Source organism: Mustela nigripes, chromosome 1 (assembly GCF_022355385.1).
Source record: "Mustela nigripes isolate SB6536 chromosome 1, MUSNIG.SB6536, whole genome shotgun sequence".
Classification (NCBI taxonomy): Eukaryota; Metazoa; Chordata; class Mammalia; order Carnivora; family Mustelidae; genus Mustela; species Mustela nigripes.
In genome coordinates, this window is record NC_081557.1 from 207,223,581 (window position 1) to 207,248,040 (window position 24,460).

General features: G+C 51.5%; 2 protein-coding genes across 4 annotated transcripts in view; one reads left to right on the forward strand and one right to left on the reverse strand.

The window, feature by feature from the left end:
• CRMP1 (collapsin response mediator protein 1) overlaps nt 1–3,133 on the forward strand; it is a 72,612-nt gene extending 69,479 nt beyond the window's left edge. For both annotated transcript variants that reach the window (XM_059380607.1, XM_059380615.1), the window contains exon 14: nt 2,075–3,133. In XM_059380607.1, the coding sequence (XP_059236590.1) occupies nt 2,075–2,166 (92 nt within the window). In that variant the 3' untranslated portion in view covers nt 2,167–3,133. The remainder of the gene's footprint in view (nt 1–2,074) is intronic.
• Nucleotides 3,134–8,093: 4,960 nt separating this feature from the next.
• Nucleotides 8,094–24,460, reverse strand: part of EVC (EvC ciliary complex subunit 1) — a 62,449-nt gene continuing 46,082 nt past the window's right edge. The window contains exons 13-21 of one of the 2 annotated variants that reach the window (XM_059380635.1): nt 24,116–24,225; nt 20,251–20,461; nt 19,099–19,305; nt 16,770–16,914; nt 16,025–16,136; nt 11,543–11,669; nt 10,717–10,810; nt 10,090–10,201; nt 8,094–9,533 (exon numbers count right to left, since the gene is read on the reverse strand). In XM_059380635.1, coding sequence (XP_059236618.1) covers nt 9,449–9,533; nt 10,090–10,201; nt 10,717–10,810; nt 11,543–11,669; nt 16,025–16,136; nt 16,770–16,914; nt 19,099–19,305; nt 20,251–20,461; nt 24,116–24,225 — 1,203 coding nt within the window. In that variant the 3' untranslated portion in view covers nt 8,094–9,448. Of the gene's footprint in view, nt 9,534–10,089; nt 10,202–10,716; nt 10,811–11,542; nt 11,670–16,024; nt 16,137–16,769; nt 16,915–19,098; nt 19,306–20,250; nt 20,462–24,115; nt 24,226–24,460 lie in introns of those variants that run through there. The other variant, XM_059380645.1, reaches the window with a different exon arrangement.

The window sequence follows — 24,460 nt, forward strand, 5'->3', positions numbered from 1 at the left end:
TCACAACTCTTGATTGTTATTAGGTATGGTGGGGGGAACTCTGCCCCTTTAGAACTGGAGAAACAATGAAATGAACAGTCTGCGGGAAGGGCTGGCCCACCAGCCCATGCCCCAGCTCGGCGCTCACTGGATCCAGACCCACTGCGCTGCCCCAGCCTGCCTCCCAGCAGGTTAGCAGGTGACTTCATTTGCTACCAGCACCATAGGGACTTTCTGACATCAGGAATGACTTCATAAGTGGCTTTTCAATACCTGCTTAATGTCACTTTCTAGAGATGCAGCTGATTGAGTGCCCTAGGGTTCTTGTGACCAACAGGTGCTATCAGAGTAGTGCTCAGGTAACCAAGGTGGAGGGGATCATGAGGGAAACGGGGATTGAGCACTAAGCCTGATCTCTGGTTCTTGGACTTGAAGAAGTTCCTGGCTTACCAGGAAGACACAGTGTCTACCAAGGGAGCTTGCCACGCTACACCCATAGTGACTTTTAGAGATCAGACATGGCGGGGATGGAGGGTACTTCGTCTCTGCTCCTCTCACTTTACAGAAAAGGAAGTGAAGGCCAAGGGAAGGTGGGTCCAATTCCAAGTCCCCCAGATTCCAGACACGATCTGTCCTGGAACCTGTCTCTGGACTGGACTCCAGTTCCCTCTCATGCCATCCGTCCTTCTGGCTTTGTCCATCAGTCACTGCTTACGCACCGAATCCATATCTGCTGAGCACAGGCACTGCGCTTGATGCTGGAACTTTACATCTTTAACGGCCAGAGAATGTATAAGGTTGGAACAAATGGTTGTTTTGGCAAACTGAAAACAAAAAATATGATGCCCCTCCCCCATGCAGATGTGGCCGTTGCAAACAAGGTGGGTAAATCCAGATTCAAGTAGTTCTCATGCATGCACACACGCACTCATACGTGCACATCCACACGTGCACGGCTATGCATACTGTGCAAAAAACACCTTTGGAGCCTCGGGCACTGCTGTGTGTTGTTCTAACTCCTGTAGGAGCCCGAGCTGTGGAGACAAACCAGTTGGGACTGGAATTCTGGCTGGCCTGCCCTCCAGCATTGCCCCCACAAAGTGCATGACCTGAGCTTCCAATTCCTTGTCCATACATTTGGAGTAAACACTTCCCCCTTCATAAGACTGCTGTCTACCCTAAACTCAAACACACATATTAAAGCACCAGGCTTGTGCCTGCACACAGTAAGCACTCAATAGGTGCTTGCCCACGTGGTTCAAGAACATGACACCAGGCGAGAAATAGTGCAGGGTGCTCAGGGTTGCAAGAGGGTCACCTCAGGGCCTGAGGGGGGCACAGAGAGGAGAGAGCAGTGAACCCCATGGGTGTTGGGGAGCCTTTGCAGAGGTGAACCTGGACTGAACCCCACAGTGTGGAGAGGCTTGGAGGGCGTATTGGGACGAGGGCTCAGCCTCCCTCATGAGTAGCCTGTGGAACCTGTCAGTGGTGACTGGCTCTCTTTGTTTCTTTTCTTACTTTTCAGCGTTCCAAGATTCATTGTTTATGCACCACACCCAGTGCTCCATGCCATACATGCCCTCCTTAGTATCTACCAACAGGCTCACCCATCCCCCACCCTGCCCCTCTAAAACCTTCAGTTTGTTTCTCAGAGTCCACAGTCTTTCATGCTTTGTCTCCCCCTCCGATTTCCCCCAACTCACTTTTCCTTTCCTTCTCTTAATGTCCTCCATGTTATTTCTTATGCTCCACAAGTAAGTGAAACCATAAGATAATTGACCCTCTCTACTTGACTTATTTCACTCTGCATAATCTCTTCCAGTCCCGTCCATGTTGATACAAAGGTTGGGTCTTCAACCTTTCTGATGGAGGGATAATACTCCATCGTATATATGGACCACATCTTCTTCATCCATTCATCTGCTGAAGGGCATCTTGGCTCTTTCCACAGTTTGGTGACCGTGGCCATTGCTGCTATGAACATTGGGGTACAGATGGCCCTTCTTTTTACTACATCTGTATCTTTGGATTAAATACCCAGTAGTTGAATTGCAGGGTCATAGGGAAGCTCCATTTTTAAATTCGTCTCTTTCAGGTGCCCAGATCGACGACAACAACCCCCGGCGCACCGGCCACCGCATCGTCGCGCCCCCTGGTGGCCGCTCCAACATCACCAGTCTGGGCTGAAGGCCGATGGGCGGATGGCTGAGCTCCAGCGTGAAGCGTTCTAGGAATACTGTCCATTCCTTTCCCTGTCAGGGTTTGGGAAACCCGCAGTTTTATTTGGTACTGATGGGGGGAAAATTGAATGATGTTCTTTCCTCTCTTGTTTAGGAAGAAGTGGTACTAGTGTGGTGTGTTTGCTTGGAAACTCCTTGCCCCACGGTCGTGTGTTCATGCTGACTCCACTTCAGAGCATGGGTCTCCATTTCCCTCCTTAGTGAACACAGGTTCTAGCAGCGTCTTGTACTGTCCCTCCCACTTCTGACTCCACGGGCTCCATGAATCTCTGGGTGGTTCCTTTTGCCCCCTTGTAGCTGTTCTAGGATAGTTGATGCATGTTACTAAATTATGTGTGCAGTCTGTGAGCGCGTCTGATGGGACATCGCCGAGGACCCACGTAGACCCAATGCCGAGACCTCGAGCCCTCAGGGGTGATTCCAGAACTCTCCACGCAAAGATGTTTACTCATTGTCCCCACCCCAAGTCCGCCTGCCCCACTCCTCCCCACCCCCACCCGCCTCGAGAACCTTCTGTGAATTCTCAGAGAGGCAGGGGAGCCTTCCAGTGTGTGCAGAGAAACACCATCCACGTCCTGTGTCAGAAACCCTGGTCTCCGTGGCACTTGTGACTCGCCATGCCGTCTTCTGGTCTGTGTGTGTCCTTCCAGCCAACTCCGACTTCAGGCCTAGCCAGGTTCACACTCAGAAAGGGGTCTCCCCGCCCCCATCAGGGCTGACAACGATGGGGCGAGGGCTGCTCCCCGTGGCCCCGCTCCTGGTCCCTTCGAGGTGGTTGATGGGGCAGTCAGATTTTTAAAGTTTTGTACAAAGTTTTCCTTTGTAATCACCCCCATTTTTACTTAACAACTGACTTATCGTGGCTCTTATTTCTGAATTCAAAGCTTGTGAAAAAATAAAGACAATAAACAGCCTGCTGGCCCGACTAGCGTGTTTTCTTTGAAGTGTGGCTGCTCGGTTAGGTGCAAAAGCCCAGCACTCCTCCTTGTGATGACTGGTGTGTGGCGGTTGCTTCCCAGGACTCATTCTTGGTGGACGCTGGGGAAAGCAGAGGAGGAAGGGGAGGGAGCCAGTCACAAGATGTGGAGTGTTGACCTTAGACCCTGAGGTCATGGCGGGAAAAGCAGGAGACAGGTGACTTCTGCTGCGTGGTTTGAAAGCCCATGTCTATTCCCTCCTGCCTGGCCCATCCTTGGGGTGCTCTTTTCTTATAGCTTACAGTCTGCCTCCGACTGGGAGCTCCAACCTTTAAGCAACACATTTCTTCCCTTTGGTTCCATGAGCAGATACATATTCTGAGGAGTCAAAACTCAGGCAAAGTTGCTTATCTCATTTTGCCACTAGTAGTAGTTATAGTGGTGATGGTGGTGATGGTAGTAATGATGGTGGTGCTGATAGTGCTGATGGTGCTGATAGTGCTGATGGTGCTGATGGTGCTGATAGTGCTGATGGTGGTGATGGTGGTGATGGTGGTGGTTGATGATGATGGTGGCAATGGTGATGATGATGATGACCTTGAAGGTGGTGGTGATAGTGGTGATGATGATGAGAATTATGATGATGATGATAGTGATGGTGATGATGGGTGCTGATGGCAATGGTGATGATGATGATCTTGGTGGTGATGGTGGATGATGATGGTGGTGGTGATGACGGTGATGGTGATGGTGATTGTGGTGATGATGGTGGTGCCAGTGACAATGATGGTAACAGGATGGAGATGGTAGATGATGATGGTGGTGGTGATGATAATGATGGTGATGGTGATCATGCAGGCAGCACCTGTGTGGCACTGGCTACATGTCAGGTGCTCTGTGAGGTGGGCTCTACTACTATGCCCCTTTTTCAGAGGAGTCCTGGAGACTTTAGTGACTTGTCCAAGATCACACAGTGAGGAAGCGGCTGATGCAGGATTTGAATCCAGGACCCATGAAGTTTGGCCCAAAGTCCAAGGCTCCTTTCTCCTCACTGCTAAGTTTTATAATCATCCAAGGCAGCACAGCTAAGTACATCTACTTAAAGGCTTTAGTGTGTTCTCCTCCTGCCTGGCTGGGTTAAGACACCTTAGTTAAGGTCCAACATGGTGTTGGCTCATGGTCTGTCATGGACTTTACTGAAACAAGGCTAAATAAAGGGAAAGTTTAAGAGTAAAGAATAAGGTCTTTTGATGTTTGGTTGTGGCCTATTCATACTATTAAAGGGCAACACAGAAACTTCCAGAAGAGTAACGTTGGTAGTGGTGAGTTACCCCACTCTCTGGAAAGCATTTCCTCTCCTGCATCACCCCCTAACCCATCCGGGGGTACAAGCTAAAGCAGCCTTAACATTCTCTAAGCTCCACATCCTGGTGGGGGTACTGTCCCTCTGCATAACTGTCCCACTGCCACACATGAGGTTCCCCAGCACCCCCAAGAGTCACAGTCCCAGGTCCTGGCGGTGCAAGACAGACAAGCCTTAAGTTTTGGAGCCTGTGCTACCACATTCCTTACAAGGCACATGCTTCTCTTTTGGGTCCTGAGATGGTAGGAAGAGGTAGGGGGTGTTTCTTGAAAAGCTTAAGGGGAAACTTATCCATTCTCTCATCCATCTACCCACACCCGTGATTCCCCTTTATCATGTCACAGGCCTAACCTAGTCCTAGGTTCCGGGAATTAAGATGTGGACATCTTTGCTGTAAGGGAATTATTCTGCTATCCACAATTCTCCTAAGTCTCCTCCCAAAAAACGTGCTGTATCTTGCCACGTTGGGGTATTTGATCCATCTTTCACTAATCTTTGTGTATAAGGAAAGGGAAGCCTCAAGACTTACTTTTTCCCATATAATATCTAAATGACCCCACACCATTTACTGAAAAGACCATTCTTCCCTCCCATTAGGCTGCAGTGTTGGCTTTATTATAAATCAGGTGGCTAAAGTGCAGAGGTCTTCTGATCCAGGGATCCCAAGGTACCCTGCAAAACAAATACTAAACACAAGGCTGGGCTGGGCTGGGCTGGGAGCCCCAGTTTGCAGAGTTTGCTGATTTCCCCTGTAGCCAGCTTCAAACTACCACTGCAAAGCTAGCGAGCTTGTAGCTGATTAAGTTTAAGTGGGCTCTGGTGTCCCAGTGAGGGCTGGCCTGACCCCTCTGCATTGGCTGGTCTATTTTTGCACCTGTATTGCATATTGACTCTAAAAGGTGAGACAGAACAGCTAAAGTCTCCCCCATCCATTTTTCACTATCCTCTACACTGCCTAATGTACTCTGGCCCCAGTGTTATTGGCCTGGAGTTTCTCTCCAGTGACATCAATTTCTGGAGCAGAGGAGCAAGAAGAGTGTTTTTGAACCAAAAGGACTTTTGCCACCCTGAAGGTTTCTTCCCCATCCACTCTTTCTTCCTTCTTCCTCCCACCACGTGACCGTGGAGGACTATTTTATACCAAACATTGTGCTCATCAGGGGAACGCAAGGGGGAATGCTTTCTGGGGGAAGGTCAGGTATGAAATTATTACCCCAAACATCTAACTGCACCTGCCCTTTGCTGCCAGGAAGGGAAACAGATGCTTATCTCCCACTCCTGGTGTCTGCGCCGAGGGAGGGGCATCTGCGCTCCGGCAGAGGTGCGGGCCTCTCCTGGCCTTTCTCATTCCTTCTTCCCCAGGAACCGCACCTGCTTGCTCAGTCTGAGAAGAGGGAACTGAGTGTGCCGAGGGGTGTCCTTTCCTCTCTCCAAGGATATGACTGACCTTGGACGTGGTTTACCATGAAGTCAATGACGTCTGCACAGACCCCTCCCCAGGCCTGGGGGTGGGCTTAGTGCTATGTCCACAGAGCCCTTGTTCCTGTGTACATTGTGAGCTGCAGCCGGTTAAGACACGATTTTCTTCCCCGCCTACGTCCCCGAGTATCAGGTGTCACTGGGGAGGCCATGGGCATTTCCAGGGTCAGGTCAGGGCAGGTGGACAGGGGTTCACTGAGATGTTTCTGTGTGCTGGCCAGCCCAGCACAAACAGCCAGCCCTGTGCTACCTCTCCTGTATCAGGACTCAGAGTACGCAAGTCCCGTGGCACCTGTCGCCAGAAGTGTGTGGCCCGAGGGGGAGGGACAGAGGAGCACCGAGCCAGAGGCTGGTCCACAGAACATCTCCTGGCTGCCAGATGTGTCGAATTTCGAGTGGAGAAATACTAGATTGAGGTATTATAGAGGTGAATGAGGCAATCCACTGATTTAGAAAACTATTTGTTTTGGATTTGTGATTTTTTATGTGGAATTCTGTAGGCTTTAAAAAAATAAATCATTCTCCTCTCCTCCCTCATTCTGAATACTGATTCGCTCTTATCCCTTTGTAGTTTCATTTGATTTTTATTAAGCTCTTCTTCCCAAAATGTACACATTCCAGCACTCTCACCCCATATCTGGTATCCCTGTTTCTCTGTTCTTGTGGTGCTTCCAGTTGTCCCCACGGGGGAGGCTTGTGTCTGGGGCTATGTGTGTGGCTAGGTAGGAATGGAGGAGCGAGACTTCACGGCCACAGGACCAGTCACAGCCCTCCAAAGTGGCTCCATCAAGATCCATGTACAGATCTCCCCAACATCTCTATGTCTCAGCTGGTTCCAAATGTGGATGGTAAATAAAGCCATGTTTATTTTTCCTCTGTTAGGCTAAAAGCCCAAGGGGAGGGCCTGATCTTGTCTAGGGGTTGTAGGGAAGGTGCTTGATGTGAGTCTTGCCATTGAGATGTGAATGATGTTTACAGGCTTGTGAGGCAGAGATGAGGGGCAGGGTGTAGGGCTGTTCCAGGCCGGCAGCACAAACATCCTGTGCAAAGGCCCAGTGGCACGTGGGGGAGGACAGGTGTGAGGCCACAAGAAGAGACAGGCTGAGTGAGGGTGGGGCATCAGCAGGGCTGTGGCTGAGATCAGACCTTGCCAGGCCTTGTGGTCTTTGTTAAAGATTTTGCTTTTTCTCCTTTGAGCAAAGAATGCTGCTGAAGTGTGCACCAGTCAGCTTTGGGTCTTGGGATATGTGGGCCAGTCAGAGGAGGCAGGGCAGAGCAGGAGGCAAAGGTTGGAGCAGTTAGGCGTCTCCTGTTGTCCTGTCTAGATCAGCCCTAGAGGTAGGGGCAGGACAGACACCAGGCTGGCCAGAGAGGTCCCTGAAGAGCCCCGGCCTTCCGCCTTGCTGAGTTCAGGTCAGATGGAAGGTGTGTGTGGAGGGAAGAATCCACTAACTTACCCACCATCCCCTTCCAGGTCACCAGTGTTGACCTCCCCACCAACCTCTCACCCATACTACTCACTGGGATAGGAAGGGTTGCAGATCAGTGGCGATGGGTCCTCCGTCTCCTCTGCACTGCGTGTGCTGGGTTTGTGAACCCTGCCTCAGGCATGCCAGAGCCTGCGCCAGCCAGTCCCATGGCTTCTGGTGTCCACGTTTTATTCTGATGTGGACAGCAGGTGCATTATGGGAGGCACCTCTGTGCCCCTGCTTGGAGGCTGGAAGGCTCCGTCTCTACTGTGATGAGAACAGGAACAGTCCAGTGTCCACCGAGTTCTGCGCCCCAAGCTGTGCCAAGTGCAACAGCTATACAGCAGGCCCGAAGAAGGGCCCAGCAGCACCGGAGTGCGACACCATCGCTCAGGCGGAGGATGCTACACACAGGAAACAAAACAATTTTCCCGCAAGATCTACAGAAGCTGAGCTGCCTTTGATCCTTCCAAGAGGACGGGGCTGCGGGGGGGGGGGGTCTGCATTTACCAAATTCAAGTCACCAGATCACACACCCCCAACTCCAGAATGCCTCTGTGTGAAGGACCCACGTGACAAAAGTGGTCTCTAGATCAACCACCTTCCCAGAATACTGCAAGAAGGGAACCACAGCTTGTTCACAGACTCGGCAGAATAATGAAATGCTTTATTCAGCCACAAGAGGGAGCCTATGGGCAGACCCGTGGACCCGATGCTCTGATAGGAAGCATCCTTAACAAGCCAGGTAAGCACGACGGGTGGTTTCCGTCCCAGAGCCACTCTTTCCTGACTGAGAGAGTCTAACTGAGATTTTAAGAAATAAAAAGTCAGGCCACAAATGGCCCAGGAGATCGCCAGGACAGGGGCTCCCAGGGCCCACTCTGTCCGGACTTCCCAGGTGGTGGCACACTTTGACTCAGGTTAGGGGTGATGCCTCCCAGGGAACATCTGGCCATGTCCCTGGAGACATGTCTGGATCCCACGACTGGGCAGTGCTAGAATCTGGGGGGCCAGGGATGCCACAAATTATCCCACTATGCACAGAACAGCCCCTACCCCCAAACGAAGAATTATATCACCCAAAATGTCCAGAGTGCCAAGGTTGAGAATCCCCGATTTCAATGAAAAGAGTGATTTTCTTTCCAGGTGGGAAAGGCCTCTCCTGGGAGTTGTTTCAATAGGGCTGGTCTGGAAGCTTTGGGAGCAGCAGAGACCCCCGCGGAAATGGGGTCTCCTTCCTCCCCGGGAATGTCCAAGGGCTGAGCGGGGCTGCCCCCAGAAGACCCGCACAGGCATCAGGATGTTTCTGTGGGGCCTCGGGTCCCCAGAGCTGGTGACGTAGGTCCACAGGCCAGGGATTCTACAGTCTCTGTCAGGGTCCTGGGACCCTGAGACTTAGCCCCAAAGTGACTGGCATTAGCTACTAGCTGACCCAAACCCAGGAATGGGTCCAGATAAGAACACTGTAGCCAAGTGTGTGGGACATGGCACATAGGACACATCTCATGGAACAGACAGAATGAGGTGACAGAAATGGTGGAGAAAAGGCTTCTGGCCAGATGACCCCAGCACTCCCAGAGACCCCTGCACACCCAGCAAAACACCTGGGAGCACCTGGGGAGCAGGGGCGCCCTGGGGCTGGAGTAAGGCTGCCTCACACTGGGTGGTCGCGCTCGGAGGACAGCAGGACACCATGGGGGGGTGGTTCAGACAGTGAAGGAGGAAGAGGTCCCTGAGGAAGGAAGCCACATCTCGAAGCCAGAAAGAGAAAACGGCAGACAGGTGTCCCACATGGGTTTCTAATTCCACAGGCAGGAGGGTCCGCCCTGGTCAAGGAGGCCTTGTCGGGCGCTGTCCATCGGTCTCTGTCCAGCCCCCTCGCAGCGATCCTGGGAGGCAGAGGGGGACCCCATCCCTCCAGTGGCCCTCACTGCCTCACCCGGCTGGGGCTGGCAGTAGTGTCCAGGCCGGCTTCTTGGCTTCAGCCCTGACTGCCGCCAACTACAAGTTGCTTCTTTCCCTCAGCAGTCTCTTGGGGCTCTCGCCATCACCAGCTTCATTTTCTTGCAGGTTCAGCCTTTTGCTGCTGGAAACATGAACGCAAAGCAGGGGTCAGAACTCTGATTCCAGATCTGTCTAGAGGCAAGCACTTCTCCAATGTGATCAGAGGGAAAGGCAGTGACAGGCGATCTAAACCACTTTCCCTTTGACTGGGGTTGTTGGGAGAAAAACAAAGCTCCCAGTTTGCCTCTGTTTGATGTGTGTGTGTGGGGGGGGTCATCTGAGGACCACAGGGAAAGGGACACCCCTGCTCTGATGACTAGGTGCCCAGGACACATTTATCCGACTGGAAATCCCAGGGCATCTGTAATGGTGGGGGCCTACCGAAGGTTGGGTTGGCGGGGGGAGAACTGCCCGGTCATTTAGGCTGCATGCTTGTGGGACATGGAGCTAGGTCATGGGCAAACCAGCTACAAAGGACACGGATGGCAGCTGTGACAGGAGTATTAACACCTCTCACCATTGTCTGTCGTGTTTGGGAGCCTCTGGCCAACACCTCTGAGGAAGGTGCAGATTTCTCTGCCCGGACTTTGGGTGGTCAGTAAGCACCCACGGGCAGCACGCCGGGGTCCCCGCTGTACCTGAGCGATCCCGAGGGGTGGCTCCCCAAGGCAGGGTCATCGTCAGTGGGCCCCCCTGGGTCCCCTTTCTCCCGGGGTAGGGGCTTCTTCTTTCTCGTCCTTACAGGCTTCTCTGCAGAAGACACAGAAACCCGGACTTTGGCACCGTGACCCCCAGCATGGGACTCCAACTCAGGCCAAGTATACATTCTGTGCTTTCCACGATTGCACCCACTTAACTTGTGGGAAAACTGAGGCCCGGGGTGTGAGGCGCTTTCTCAAGGCCAGACAGCCATTCAGTGGCAGAGCTGGGGTTCAAACCCAGGGCTGTCAGTCTCCCTGTGTTTCTATCACACAAGCAGTAAGACCCCGAGAGCACAACACAGGTCAGCAGACCCCTGTGTCCTTCAACAGCTCCCCATCCCTATCCCGTTAGCAGGCTACACCACCTGTGAGGTCACTGAAGCTGCTGCCAGATAATTAGTGGGGTGTTAATTATTCCCAGGGGGCCCCAGTGCTGCCCTGAGCCTGCTCATTTACAGACGAGGGCACAGAAGCCACGCAGAGTATTAGTGGCGGACACGGGACTGGAATCCCATCCGCAGCCCTGAGAGGCTCCTGCCTGGGGCACTGCCTTCTAGGACTTACCTGATAGTCCACGCTTACTTGGCGACAGTCTGCTTTGGGGAAGGGGCACCCGGGCCAAGGCCGCCAGCTCAGAGATGAAGCTCTGCTCAGCTTCCTGAACACAAGGAGGGAGGGTCAGCCAGGGGTCCCTCTGCCCGGTCCCTCCTCTCCACCACAACGAGGCTGAAGGGACTGTGGCCCTGGGAGCACACAGTACCCCCAGCAGCACCCCAGAGGGGTGCAGACCTAGGGGAGGGAGGGAGCCAGCGTTTTCTAGCTCCTGCTGGAGAACTGTCCATCCTCACTCACACCAGCAGGGGACCCCATTCTACAGATGAGAACGTTGAGGTGGAGACTTCATGAGGGCCACAGAGGTGGAGCAGCAGAGTCGAGATCTAACTCCCTTCTGCTCAGCTCTGGGCTCTGAGTTCTTGGCTGCCAAGACTGTGGGTTAACACAAGCATGGCTGCCGTGACTTATTAACTGTGGGATGCTAGATGGTGACCAAGGTCTCAGTGTCCCCATCTGTAACCGGAATACACCAGCGACCCCAACCTTGGCTGTCAGAGGGTGACATCAGAGGGCGTGTGTACGGCCCTCGGTTCAGTGACAGACCCTCAGTTAGTAAGCGTTCCCCGCCTCTACTGTCATCTCACCATGGCCGCACTGGGGTGAAGACTCCTGCCGGCCCCAGGGCTCACGGTCAAGCCCATGGCCAGAGACAACCTCACTGAGCCAGGGCCGAGGTGTCTTTGCTGCCCTGTGGTCACGAGAGTGGCGTTGTGCTGCTCCGTTCCTCGTGGCCCACCCCACCCACATTGGGCAAGCACTTTGCCAAAACTCCCACCTGAAGCTGGGCCTCGAGCTGGGCTTCCAGATGATCCACAGCCTTTGCCTTCTGCTTCCAAGCATCCAGGCGGACCCGGTGGTGCACGGTGAACTGGGCCAGAAACGTTTTCCGCTGCTCCTCCATTCTGGCGGAAGGAACGGAGGCCATCAGCACTGCCCTTGCCGGCCGGTCAATCAGAGACCCAGCACAAGCTCTCCAGGTACCTGCTGAGTCATGGGAACGGGTGGCCAGCAGCGGCCCATGAGCCATGAGACAAGGATGGCCTCCGCTGATTTATGGTGCCTGCGCAGGGGGCGACAGCGGCCACCAGGGGGCTGACTCATCACGAACGCAATTCACACTCTGGACCAGTTTCCAGAATCCCGCAGGCCTGTTTTTCACTGGGCCCTACCTGATCCTTGGGGATATCAGCAGGACAAAGAGTAGAATCATCAGGGTGGGAGCAGCTCGGGGGTGTGGGAGGGAGTCTCCGGGTCCCCCAGCTGCCAAGTGATTAAACAGCAAGTGGCCTCTTCATAGGAGAAATCATCAGAGCCTAGGGGTAGGGGGGCATGCTCCTGAGAGGACCAGAGTCCCACGAGCTACCCATCCGTACTGAAAACGGGAACTAGAATGCTCATTGCCAAGCACTCGGCATTTGACAAATCCTGAATACGGGAGCCCCAAGCCTCGGAGGGAGGCAGGGCTCCGAGCTGGGGCCACAGGGAGGTCCCTGATCTGCAGACAGCCCCACCTTGCTTTCAGGGGTGGAGATCCTACCCCCCATCCCAATACCCTCCCTTCCTGGCCTGACCCTCCTCTGACCCTAAGCAAACAGGCACAATTCCATCCCATCCACCACATTTGCATAACCGCCTTCTGCCATTTTCTTTCCAATCTTCTGTGAATACTTTTCCAAATGTGCTGAATTTCTGGCTCTGAAGAGAGAAGCCCCCTCTGGGGTCCGCAGGTGGCTGTTTATGGTGTTCACCTGAAGGCACGTTTCACTTGGCTTTTGCTTCATGCTCTTCTCTTGGCCAGTAATATCTTTCCCTTCTTCTTTGTATTTGCTTGGCAAACTCCTACTCATCCTACAAGACCCCTTCCCATTAATCCATCCATTCCCCTGCTTCGATTATACATAAAAATATCTCTGGCCTGAGTTTGGAAGGTGCAGGTGCAAGGAAGGGACTCACAGTGCCTGACTGCATGAGGGGGCCCTGTGAGCTGGGGCTGGGGCGGGGGTGGAGGAAGAACACGTCACCGGAGGAGCGGAGGTCCCGGCTCTGCCGCTTGGCCACTCCCACATCCTCTGGGAGGCTGCATTCATTTCCTGGGTCTGCTCTAACGAAGGACCACAAGCTGACACGGGGCACATAACAGAAATCTATTGTCTCACAGCTCTGGTGGCCCAAAGGCTTCGATCAAGGTGTCGGCAGACTGTGCTCCCTCCACAGGGCTAGGGGAGAGCCCCTTCCCTGCCTCTCCCCTCTCCTGGTGGCTGCTGGCACTCCTGAGCGGGTGTCCACACCAGCCCGACCTCTGCCTCCATCCTCCCGTGGTCCCGTGTGTGATCGAACCTCCCTCGGCCCCACTTGCCGTTGGATTTAGGACCTGCGGAAATAATCCAGGACGATCTCTTCTCAAAAGCTTCAACTGGATGACGTCTGTAAAGATCTTTCTTCCAAATAAGTCACATGCACTGGCTCCAGGGATAAGGACATGGGCAAATCTTTTGGGGGACCCCATTCAGCCGCTAGGTGGCTTCTTACTGTGAGCACCCTGTCCCTTGCCTGTTCTGTCAACAGGCCTGGTCACTCTTGGCTGCCACCCACTGGGGGCTTGGCTAATGGGAGTGGCAGGCTGGGGGAGCACCACATGGGGAGGGGTCCAGGTGGGGCTTCACCCTGTAAGGCCTGGGGAGTCAAGAAAGGGCCCAGGACAGCCCGAGACCTGGCTGTCTTGTATTTCTGTGATGTCCTCGTTGCAGTGTGGACGGCAGGACAAGATGGGAGCCCAGAGGCCACAGCTCTAAGCCAGGAGGGGAGTGACAAGGATCTGAGACAGGAGAGTGGCCGAGGGAGGAGCCATGCACTGGACAGTCCTGCCTGTGGATGGACAGCCGTGTAGTGCCTGGCCCCAGAGCATGATCCCCTTCAGGACTGCTGACCCTCCAGCATCCCGTCCGCCGAGGGAGGTCTGCCTGTAGGGTCTGAGACACCTGGACAAGGTACATCAGCTCTTAAATCCCTTATCCTTAGACTTCTATTTGAGTATGGAAATGGCGATTCAAAGACCTCCGTTTGGTACAGTTCTGATGGCAGAGGTGTTCCAATCTCAAGGGGCACTGGGCACAGGGCAGAAGGCACCGTGGTGATGACTCTGCCAATGGGGAGGGACATGGGGTTGCTGGCCATGAGCCCCCCACCCCCGCTGTTGGCGCTGCACGGGAATACATCAGTGTGGCTGGAGCTACTGCAAGCCCCCTTCACGGATGGGGAAGCTGAGGATTGGGGTGGGAAGGCACCAAGATAGTGCGTGGCTCTCAGAAAGGGCCCTGCCACTGCAGGGTCACTGGTGTTTCTCAGACGGGCCTTCCCACGACCACAGCACTCACCAGAGATGCAATAATGGAATCTGCCATTGGACAGAGAACTGCTTTGTGGGCTCATTCTTATGTTGCCCTTCCTTGTCGATTATCTGTTGTGACGACATGGCTCTGTCCCCAGGAGTTCTGGCCAGCTTTCACTAGGAACTTTGAATAACTGGGCAGAGCGGGAAGGACACTGACGGCCACATAGAAGGCCATCTAAGTCACAGTGAACCTTGGTCACGCACCCACATCCTTCCTGGGCTCTGCTTCCCTCTCCCATACGCCTGGTGGCTTTTGGATTGGGGGTGGCCAAGGCCCCTCCTCCTGGGTCACGGGGGTCAAAGTGAAGCCCTCAGACTATATCCACCATCATCCCTGGAGAGGAGGAGTGTATTAACAATTCAGATTTCTGGAGACCCTCTCAAAGCCCCCAAGTCTGAGTGTGCGGGCCCGAGACCTGTCCGTCCAGCGGGAGAACCATCGGATACAATGCTGCCCGCACTGGATAGTTGAGGGTCCACAGGTGGATGGATCTTCCAGGGTCCAGGCAAGATCGCACCTTGCAGCCTGATGGCAGGACACCTGCTGACCACAGCTGACGGCCCTTTGGAGGATTTGTGGAGAGCAGATGTAGGACATAGTCTGACCCAGGGGGCCCTGTGGATCTTGGGTCCTAAACCAACTGTCAGACAGGGGCTGGAACTGACCGTGCAGCACGGCGCAGAGTCCACACCTCCATCATGCAGGGCAGTGATCATTCTGCTGCTGCTTCCAGCTGCCGGGATGCCTCTGCTTGGACAAGGGACCCATACCCCTGCCCCGCCATCCTGCGGGGACCCTCCCCTCCCCCATCAGAGCACCTGTGCCAATTTATTGCTGTTTCCCTGTCCGTCTCTCCCCACTGGCTATGAGCTCGGGAGTTACAGGTGCTGTTCCCGGGGGCTAGCTGTGAGCCCATTGAGGGAGGTGCTTACAGGGGAAGGTTGAGGCAGCACGCACAGCCCCTTGCTCCCTGGGAGGCTGTCGGGCATCCGAGGACAGTTTCCTCCCAGGTCAGTGGCTCCTTACGCCAAGTTGCTGTGTCTATGTCTCAGCGCATTCTCTGTCCCTCGGGGGCCGGCCAGACCGGCTCGTGACATCACACCTCCAGGGCGGGGCCCTCATTCCACATCCCTTGCTGGCAAAATTGGAAGTTGAATTTTACACAATCTCTCAGGAGGTCCAGAGTGGGCTTGAGCCTTGGGTGCTGTGGAAACACCTCACTGTCCTGGGGCCGATCTGTTTTGTTTTCTATTGTGGTCAGCCACACAGTGTCCCCCCCAAGTGTCCCTAATCCCCGGAACCAGTGAAGACGTTGCTTTTCATGCCAATCAGCTCCTTGAAGGCTTGATCAGGGTCAGCAACTTTTAAGATCTGGAGATTATCCTGGGTTATCTGGGTGGGTCTCAATCATGGGGATGCTACCAGCAGAGAAGTTTCTCCAACCGGAGTCAAGAAAGACGTGGCTGAAGATGGAGGCAGAGCACAGGAGAGGTCGCTAGGAGGTCGAGGTGGCCCCCAACCAGCAGCGGCAAGGCAATGGGACCTCAGCTCTGCCAGGTGGTGCCAACAGCCTAAGGAAGCCTGGAAAGGGTCTTCCCAGAGCCTGGACAAGAGCTCAACCCAGCCGGCTGACACCTTGGTCTCCCTCACTGGACTTTCAGGAGTCACCTCCAGAGTAAACAGCCTGCCCCCCATCCTCGTGTCAGAGTTGGCACTGGGGGAACACCCGCACCCGGACTCCTTCTTTCCCTTGTGCCAGGCCCCTCCAAGGGGCCGTGAGTCTAGCCGGAAGCCAGACAGAGGCGCATGGGCCTCCCGAACCAGACAGGTACAGGTCCCATCAGACGCCAAAAGGGGGAGCTCACCTCTGATGGACCGCCTTGCAGGCTTTGCCAGCTCCACCCGCCACTGGGCTCCCTGAGGAAGGCTCCCCGAGGCCTTGCTTTGTCCGCAGCTTGTAATTCTCCGTTCTCTCACCTAGGCCATTCAACACACGAGATTGGGGGCATGTCTGGACACGTCTGTGCCAGGTCTGGGGCAGGGCTGGGGCACAAAGATCAGTGGGACACCTGCTCTCGGAGCATATGTGTTTACCCAGCACCCATGCTCGCCCTGGGAAAGCCTCCGGATGCACGAGAAAGCACGGCTTCCCTCACAGACCCTGCACCCCTGGAGGAGAGGGAGGAGCTTTCTAGAATGTACAGAGAGGTTTAACCTGGATGGTCTCTAACCTGGGTGATCTCTAGGGACATAACCTTCTGTGGCTGTTCAACAACGAAGTACAAATGAAGCCAGAATTGCTCATGGGGACAGTTAAGTTTATCATTTCAATGCATTGATGGAGAAATCCTCACATTAGAGCTGGGGTGTCAGGGAAGCAGGAGGTCAGAGCTCAGAGGATGCAGGGAGAGTGAGCCCAACCCTAGCCCCACAGATGGGGACACCAACGCTTGGAGGGTTAGTGAATGCCCCTGAATGCTCAGTGTGGCAGCCTCGTCTGTCTCCTGCTGGCCCAGCCCAGCCCTTACTCTGGAGAACCATGAAGTATCCAGAGCCATCGGGCATGTCCCACCCATGGCCTGCGGGGCTTCCCTGAGGAGGGCGCCGTACCTTGCAGGGTCTCCAGATGCTGGAGTCTCCTCTCCTCATGGTCCTCCATGACCCTCCTGATCTGCTGATAATAGGCTTGCACGAGCCGGTCGACCCCAGTGCTGGTCACATAAACGCTCTCCACGGCCGCCTCTGTCAGTGTCCTCTGTGGCAGGAGGCAAAAGACTCAGCAAGGAAGTTGCACGCAGGGTCCCCTGCCTCCCCTTGTCCTGGTACTTGGCTTCCACAACTCCCAGCCTTGACTGGTCAGGGAGCAAGCAGTGTGTGCTTGGTTTACACCCTTCTTGGTGACCTTATTTCCTTAGGCAGGGGTGGTCTGGGGCTGGCCGTATGACCCCGTTCCAGCCAATGAGACACAGTGTTAGGGAAAGACTGATGGGGGACCTTCCCTTTACAAACGTGAAGGCAAAGCTTAGTGTGTGGGGAAGATTTTGCTGTTTTCTTCTTTCTGCCTGGAATGCAAATCTGATGTCTGGAGGGGAAGTGGCCATTTCGAGACTATGAGACAGCAAACTAACATCAAGAATGGTGGAGTGGAAAGAAAGAGTTGGTGCTTTGTCACATCACAGAGCCTCTGTGCTAGCTTGAAGCCACCTACCTCCACATTTCTTGTTATGTGGGGTGAATAACTTCTATTTATTTGCCATTTTAGCATGTCTTTCTGTTACAGGCAGCAGTACGCATTCTAAGGTGATAAACCTTCAGGCCCAAAGTGGAGAGGAAATGTCCCCTCCTCATGGACGTGTTGGCTGTGCACTGGCAAAGCCACCAGCCATTACTTCATAAGATGATGGGAGAGAGTCAGACTCAAGGGTTCCCATTTCTACAAACCATTTATCGAATGGTTCCAGGCTTTGGGCAAGAAAAGAAATGCCCATTTATTACCAAGTAGTTACTGCTGTGGGGTTGATTACGTTATGTCTCTAGAGCTATTCTGTTCACTTATTCTCCAAGCATTATCTGAGAAACGTATCCTGCTTTTGCAGGCGTGTGTGGAGGCTGTGGAGGTGAAGAGGGTGGGGGAGCAGGTCTGAGCATCTACAGCTCCCACAGCCACACTCATCCCGCAACGTGCCCTGTTTCTCTCCCTCTGTGCTGACTTGGGCATTCTCACAGAGGGGCTCCAACTCCACTTCTCCAAGGACCTTGGACCTGGCCTTGCACTTCTGGTCAGGAGCTGCCACTGATGGCTGTGGCCTGCTTTCACTTCCATTTAGAACACGAAGCCGGAACCGGAACGGGGAGACAGGAAGTCCCTCTTCTCCACTCCCTCCCAAGTCGTTGGACCCACCAGCACCATCAGGCTTTCTGTCCTCCTTCCTCCCTGCCATAGGAGTGGGGGCACTGTCTGCTCCCCTCTGTGTCCTGCCCATCTGGTAGGAGCTGGTAAGTCCCACAGAGGGGAGATGCTGTCCACCTGATCACTAGCCCAGCGTCTGCCATAGGGCTCAGGGACAAAAAGTCCTGTGGCTGGAGCTTGAATAAAGGAGCATTCTTCCAGAAATGGAGCACCTGTTCTTTCTTGTAGGTTTATGGGAGGGAGCACCATACCCTAGCCTGACTAAGACCCCCTCTGGGAAGGGATGCCATGCTTATATTTATTCCATTTTCATGCTGTGAGCTCTTATCAGGTAAGAGGTGTAGAATATTAGGGCAAGGCAGTGACCCTACCAACGTCACAATCCAGGCACAGCCCGAATGTCTGAATTGTGTGTAGCAGACCTGAGATATTTGGAAGGAGAGGGGGCATCCCAGCAATGTGGGTCCAACTCTTTGCAATGTGTATTGGTAAAGTGACTCTATTTGAAGGAACGAGCTCATGAATGAAGCCCACAAGCATCTGGGCACATCACAATGACAGCTAGCTGTTACAGGTTTCAAATCTGTGGCACCTTCTGTGCAAGCCAGCCACAGACACTCTTACTGTGGACATCAGCCACAAGTGGAGGTGTCTCATCTTTTCTTATGGTTCAAGGTGAGAGGCAGCAGAGGGGAAACAGAGCATGTGCTGGCCATGCAGGCGAGACTGGGTTCCAGCCCCAAGTCAGCCACTTTTTAAATCTGGAAGGCTTTAAACATGTCTTGCCCATGATTAGCCTGTTTTCCCATCTGAAAGGGAAAGGTAACTAAACTTTCTGTGCCACGTTTCAGTGCAAGCCTGGTGAGACAGGGTCCATACAGGTGGACTCAGAAGTACAGTGCTCCCTACTTCTGACCATTGTTATTTTTATTCCTATGGCTTATCATCGTTGCCTGTACAAGGAGGAAGCCACGCCCTGCCACCCGCACCCCATCCCAATCCCTCTTGCCCCTTGGGTTCCCCTCACACCTGGAAGTCGTCCCTGTCCTTGGCCCGACTCTTGGTGGCTGCGTTGCGAGCATGCCCCAGCAGCGCCTGCCCGATGGCTCGCTCTGTATGCTGCTGCAGGAGCCGCCCGACTTCCTGGGCCTCAGCCAGGAGCTGCTGCTGGAGCTGCAGCCGGATCTGCTGACCCTCCTCCTCCAGCCTGCTGGCCTCCTCCACGACCCGCGCCTCCTGGAGGGAATGGGAGAGGGAGAGCCTCTGCTGCTGCACCGTGGGGAAGCTCTGGCTGGGGCCTGGATCGGGAGGTGTCAGCCCAGCACCCCAGCAGGGTTGAGGAAGGGATTGAGAAAGGCAGAAAGTGGGGACCTCTGGGCTTGCAAAGTCAACAATGGATGAGCCTGGGTGTCTGCTGAAGAAATCCCCCCAAAGCATTTATTGAGCACCAACTGTGTGCCCAGTGCCATCTGGGGCCTCTCAAGAACTACAAGAACTTCCTCATTCTTCCAAAACATCATAAGGCCTGAACACTGGGAGTGATGAGGATATAGAGGTCCAGAGACATTAAATAACTTTGTAGAAGTCACACAGCAGAGCTAGGTTTCGAAGCCAGAGCTGAGTCTGAGTATAATCTGGCATGTCACAGAAGCCAGGGCAGGGAATCTGAGCTGGAGGAGGAGGTGAAGGGGGTCAGGGGCAGGAGGGCCAGTCCTGCCTGCTTCCCATGGAGCTCTCCCAGGTAAAAGGAAAGTGACCGTGAGCTTCTCCCTCACTAATGTGTCAAAACACCAGCTGTTCCAATAGCTCAGTGGCTCCACAGGAGCAGTCGGCCTGCTTGGGTTTAAATCCCAGCCCTACATATTATAAATCCCTTATTTCGACTTGTTCAAGCCTTAAAACAGATCATAGGACCCCTTCCTCCCAGCACCCTGATAATGATGGTATGGGTCTGTTTTCTGATTTCATACTCGTGTTTAGCATAATTCTCAATATAGCAGACACTAAAGCCCTCTCGCACACCTGTTACTCCCCACATCCTCCCTCCGGAGGCTGCCATTTTCTCACCCTGCACCAACAGGGGCGCCAAGATTTGGGCTTTGGCAATCATGGCTGAGACTGGAACCTGATGGAGTGGCATTGCCTGGCTGGGCCAGTAGGGGGCGGATATGCCGATCTTACCAAGGCTCTGAGTAGCTGCCACTGATGTTCATCCAGACACTGGGAGGAGCCCTGCTCCAGGGCATGCTGCTCACGCAACTCCTGGAGAAGGCTCTTTTTCCCGGAAAGTCTCATGTGGGTCAGCGTGGTGATGGCGCTGCCCCGGAGAGCCAGCCTCCGGAGGGCGGAGCGCAGCAGAAGGTCATGTCCCTGCAGGATGCACCATGTGGACCTTTGAGGAAAGTGGGCACGGGGCTGGGAGTCAATGCTCTTGGCTTCACCGAACGTGATGGTTACCTTTATTTGTCAGCCAGAATGTTCACAGGATGCCCGAATATTATTCTGGGTGCTTCTGGATGAGATTAATGTTTGGGTCAGTAGGTGGGGTAAACCAGACTGCACTTCCTAATGTAGGTGAGCCCCATCCAGTCAGTGGAAGTCCTGAAGATAAGAAAAGGCTGAACCTCCCATGGGTTGCATTGGTCTGGAATATGGGGTTCTTCCCCCCTGCCTTTGGACTCAAACCAAGATATCAGCTCTTCCTGGGTGTCAAGCCTTCAGACTTGGGACTGGAAATACACCACTGTCTCTCTGGGGTCTCCAGCTTGCCTGTGTATACATCCCCTGTTCGTTCTGTGTCTCTGGACAACCCTAATACATTAAGCTACCAAGAAACAACACCTCAAGTAGCCCAGCTCCTCAGGGAGCCTTTCCAGAAGGCAGTAGGTTGGAATTGTCTCATCTCATGCTGCCTGTTCTCTTAGACACGGCTGTTCACCTGTATTCAGCCATCTGTTCTTTTATTCATCTTTTCAACTTTATTTTATCCTGCCCCAAGTTTCTGATGCATATATGCAGCTGTCTTCAGTAGATATCCACTTGAATTTCTTACATAACTTGAAAAATCAATGCATCCAGAACCGAAACTGTAGGCTGTTTTTGAGTTCCCATCCCAATGACTCTAGTGAAGAACCGGGTCTACAAGAGAAGTCCACATTTGGTATTTTCTGACAGCCTGAAAAGCTGAGGAGTGTGTTGGCAGTCAACATACTAAGGAGGAGAGACCTGGCAAACACTCCAGGCTTTCAGCTGGGGCTCTTGTCCTAAGAATAAGGAATCATCCTTTATGGAAGCTTAATTTTGAATCAGCTACATTCACAAATAGGGTCACAGATCTGCCATTAAGTGAAATCCCTGCTAGAATTAAGATAAATCCTTTCTGGAGGAAGATCTCATTATTCAAAACCTTAAATGATCTCTACAATTTTCAAATACAGGGTCCAGCATTCAATAAAAATAACCAGACTTGTAAACAGATAAGAAATGGTCAAAAATAGAAAGAAAAAATAGACAATAGAAAGACACCTGAAAGATATCAGATATTGAGATAATCAGACAAAACCTTTACAATAGTTATGATGAATACATTTAATAAATTAAATGATAAGATGAAGAATTTCAGGAGACAACAGAAAACTATGAAGAAAACTATGCTTAAGAGAGCGTGAACTAGAATACAGCTCAAAATAAGTACAAATAAATATTAGTACAAATAAAAGACACAAGTTTCAGGCTGGACAAATGGAAGTTCTAGAACTGAAAATTCAGTACCAACATTAAGAACTGTGGATGGATTTAACAGCAGATGGGACATTGCTTAAGAGAGTGTGAACTAGAAGACAGCTCAAAATAAGTATCCAGCCTGAATCACACAGAACAAAAGAATGAAAAATATGGGATAGCATATAAGATGTATGTAGGATATGGTGAAAAAGTCTAATAAAATGTATAATTGGAGCTCTAGAAATGTAGGGAAAGACTGGGCAAAAGGAATATTAAGGAGATAATGGCTGAGGATTTTAAAAAACTGATGAAATACAGCAAACCAAAGAAGATTCAAGAGGCACTGCAAGTTTATTATGCAAACAAACAAGAATTACCCATGGAAGCCATATGCATGTTTAGGCATATATAATAAACTGATGAAAACCAAAGAACAAAAGAAAATCTTTTTTTTTTTTAAGATTTTATTTATTTATTTGATGGAGAGAGACATAGTAAGAGAGGGAACACAAGCAGTGGGAGTGGGAGAGGGAGAAAGCAGGCCTCCTGCCAAGGAGGGAGCCCGATGTGGAGCTCGATCCCAGGACCCAAGCCAAAGGCAGCCGCTTAAAGACTGAGCCACCCAGGCACTCCAACAAAAGAAAAATCTTAAAAGCAGCCAGAAATAACTGAAACCAGAATATGAAAGATTATCTTTAAAAGCATTTAAAAAATAACAACCAAGCTAGGATTTTATACCCAATAAAAATATTCCTCAAATGTGAAGATGAGACAGACCTTTTCAGACAAATAAAACCTAAGAGAATTTAGGTTCTAGCAGATCTGAAATAAAGAGAAACTTCCCGCAAAGGAAAATAATCCCAAATGGATCCCTAAAGATACAGGAAAGAATCAAGAGCAACAAAAAGGATAAATACGTGAACAAAACTAAGTAAATGTTGACTGCATAAAATAATAATGATAACATCTCATAGGGTTAAAATAGAGAAGTAAAATATCTACTAAAAAAGCATACTCTATGAGAGAGGAATAAATGGAATTAAAGTGTTCTAAGGTGTCCATATTTCCCGGAAGAAGGAATATATTAGTGTATATCAGATTTTTGACACATCAAGGATGCAATTTAAAATCTTTGAACAACTAAAAGCACAGTAAAGAATACATAGCTAACATGCCAAAAGACAGATAAATTAAAATTAAAAAAAGAAAAAACTAATCCAAAAGAAGGTGACAGAAGAGAGAGAACACAGAGCAGCAGAAAACAAATATAAAACAAACAGTAAGATGATAGATTAAAAATCAAAATATAACAATATTAAGATTTACATTAAATATAATTGGACCAAATATTAGTACAAATAAAAGACACAAGTTTCAGGCTGGACAAATCTTCCAATCACTCCCTATCATCTTAGCATGGCTCACAAGGTTTTTCTGCTTGTTGTCATCTCCTTCCCCTATTGTATCCAATATGACAGATATCCACCTACTTCTTGATGTATACACACACCAGGGTCCTGGAAAAGGCTGGCAACTAGAAAAACAGTTTTATCGAAATAATTTTTCTTATATAAAACAAGGAAACACAAATATTTTAGAGGAAGTTGAATATGGTACTACACTATTAACTATAGAAAAAGTAGAAAAGAGAGATGCCTGGTGACTCAGTGTGTTAAGCATTTGCCTTTGGCTCAGGTAATAATCTCAGAATCCCCAGACTGAGTCCCATATCAGGTTCTCTGCTCAGTAGGGTGTCTGTTTCTCCCTCCCTCTCTGTTGCTCCCCCTGGCTTGTTCTCTCTCTCTCAAATAACAAATAAAATCTTTTTTTTTTTAAAATAGAGAAGAATATGGATTTATTAATAAATTGGGAGTGGCTGAAAATGGGGACATGGAGGCTTTTTAAGTGATAGAAAATGTTCTAAATTTGGATCATGGTCATAGCTGAAGAACTCTGTAAATGTACCAAAAGTCGTTGAGTTGTAGACTTAAAATAATACATGTAAACTATACTTCCAAAAAAAGTATTCAAGAAGGTTGCTATGAAAAAGAGCACTATGAAGTAAGTATTATTAGCCCATTTTATGGATGAGGAAATTGAGGGCAAGATTTTCCCAGATTAACTCTGATTGCAAGCTTTTTATCCATAGCACTCTGCTATCACTCTTCTCCACATTTACCCTTCCAGATTGGTTGGTCTCAAAACCACACTGTAAGAATGGCAAGGGACAGTTAATGTGCCCATCTAACAGATGAGAACACTGAGGTTAGCATGGAGATCACACAAGATGTAGGCCCCCACTCCTTCAGAGATCTGTACTCACTCTTCACTGAGGCCACCGAGTCGGCCCAAGACCTGGTGGACGATGCCCTCATGGTCATCTTGCAGGTGTGTCTGCAGCACAGAGGACAGGGTATGCTCCTCCATCCACACCTAAATCCAGCACAGAGCAACAGGGGTCAGCTCAAGGTCACATCACCCATCATCGCTTTGTTGGAACACGCCCTTTGTTTCTTGTTTCCAAGAACCTTTTCTCCTTTGATTTCATTAAAATTTTCTCTTACAGCTCCTTCTAAAGATTTTTTAAATTTCTAGTTTGCATTTAAGTCTTAAAACATTGAACATTCATTTTCCGTGGCATGAGGAAGGCATCTAATTTTTTCTGCAC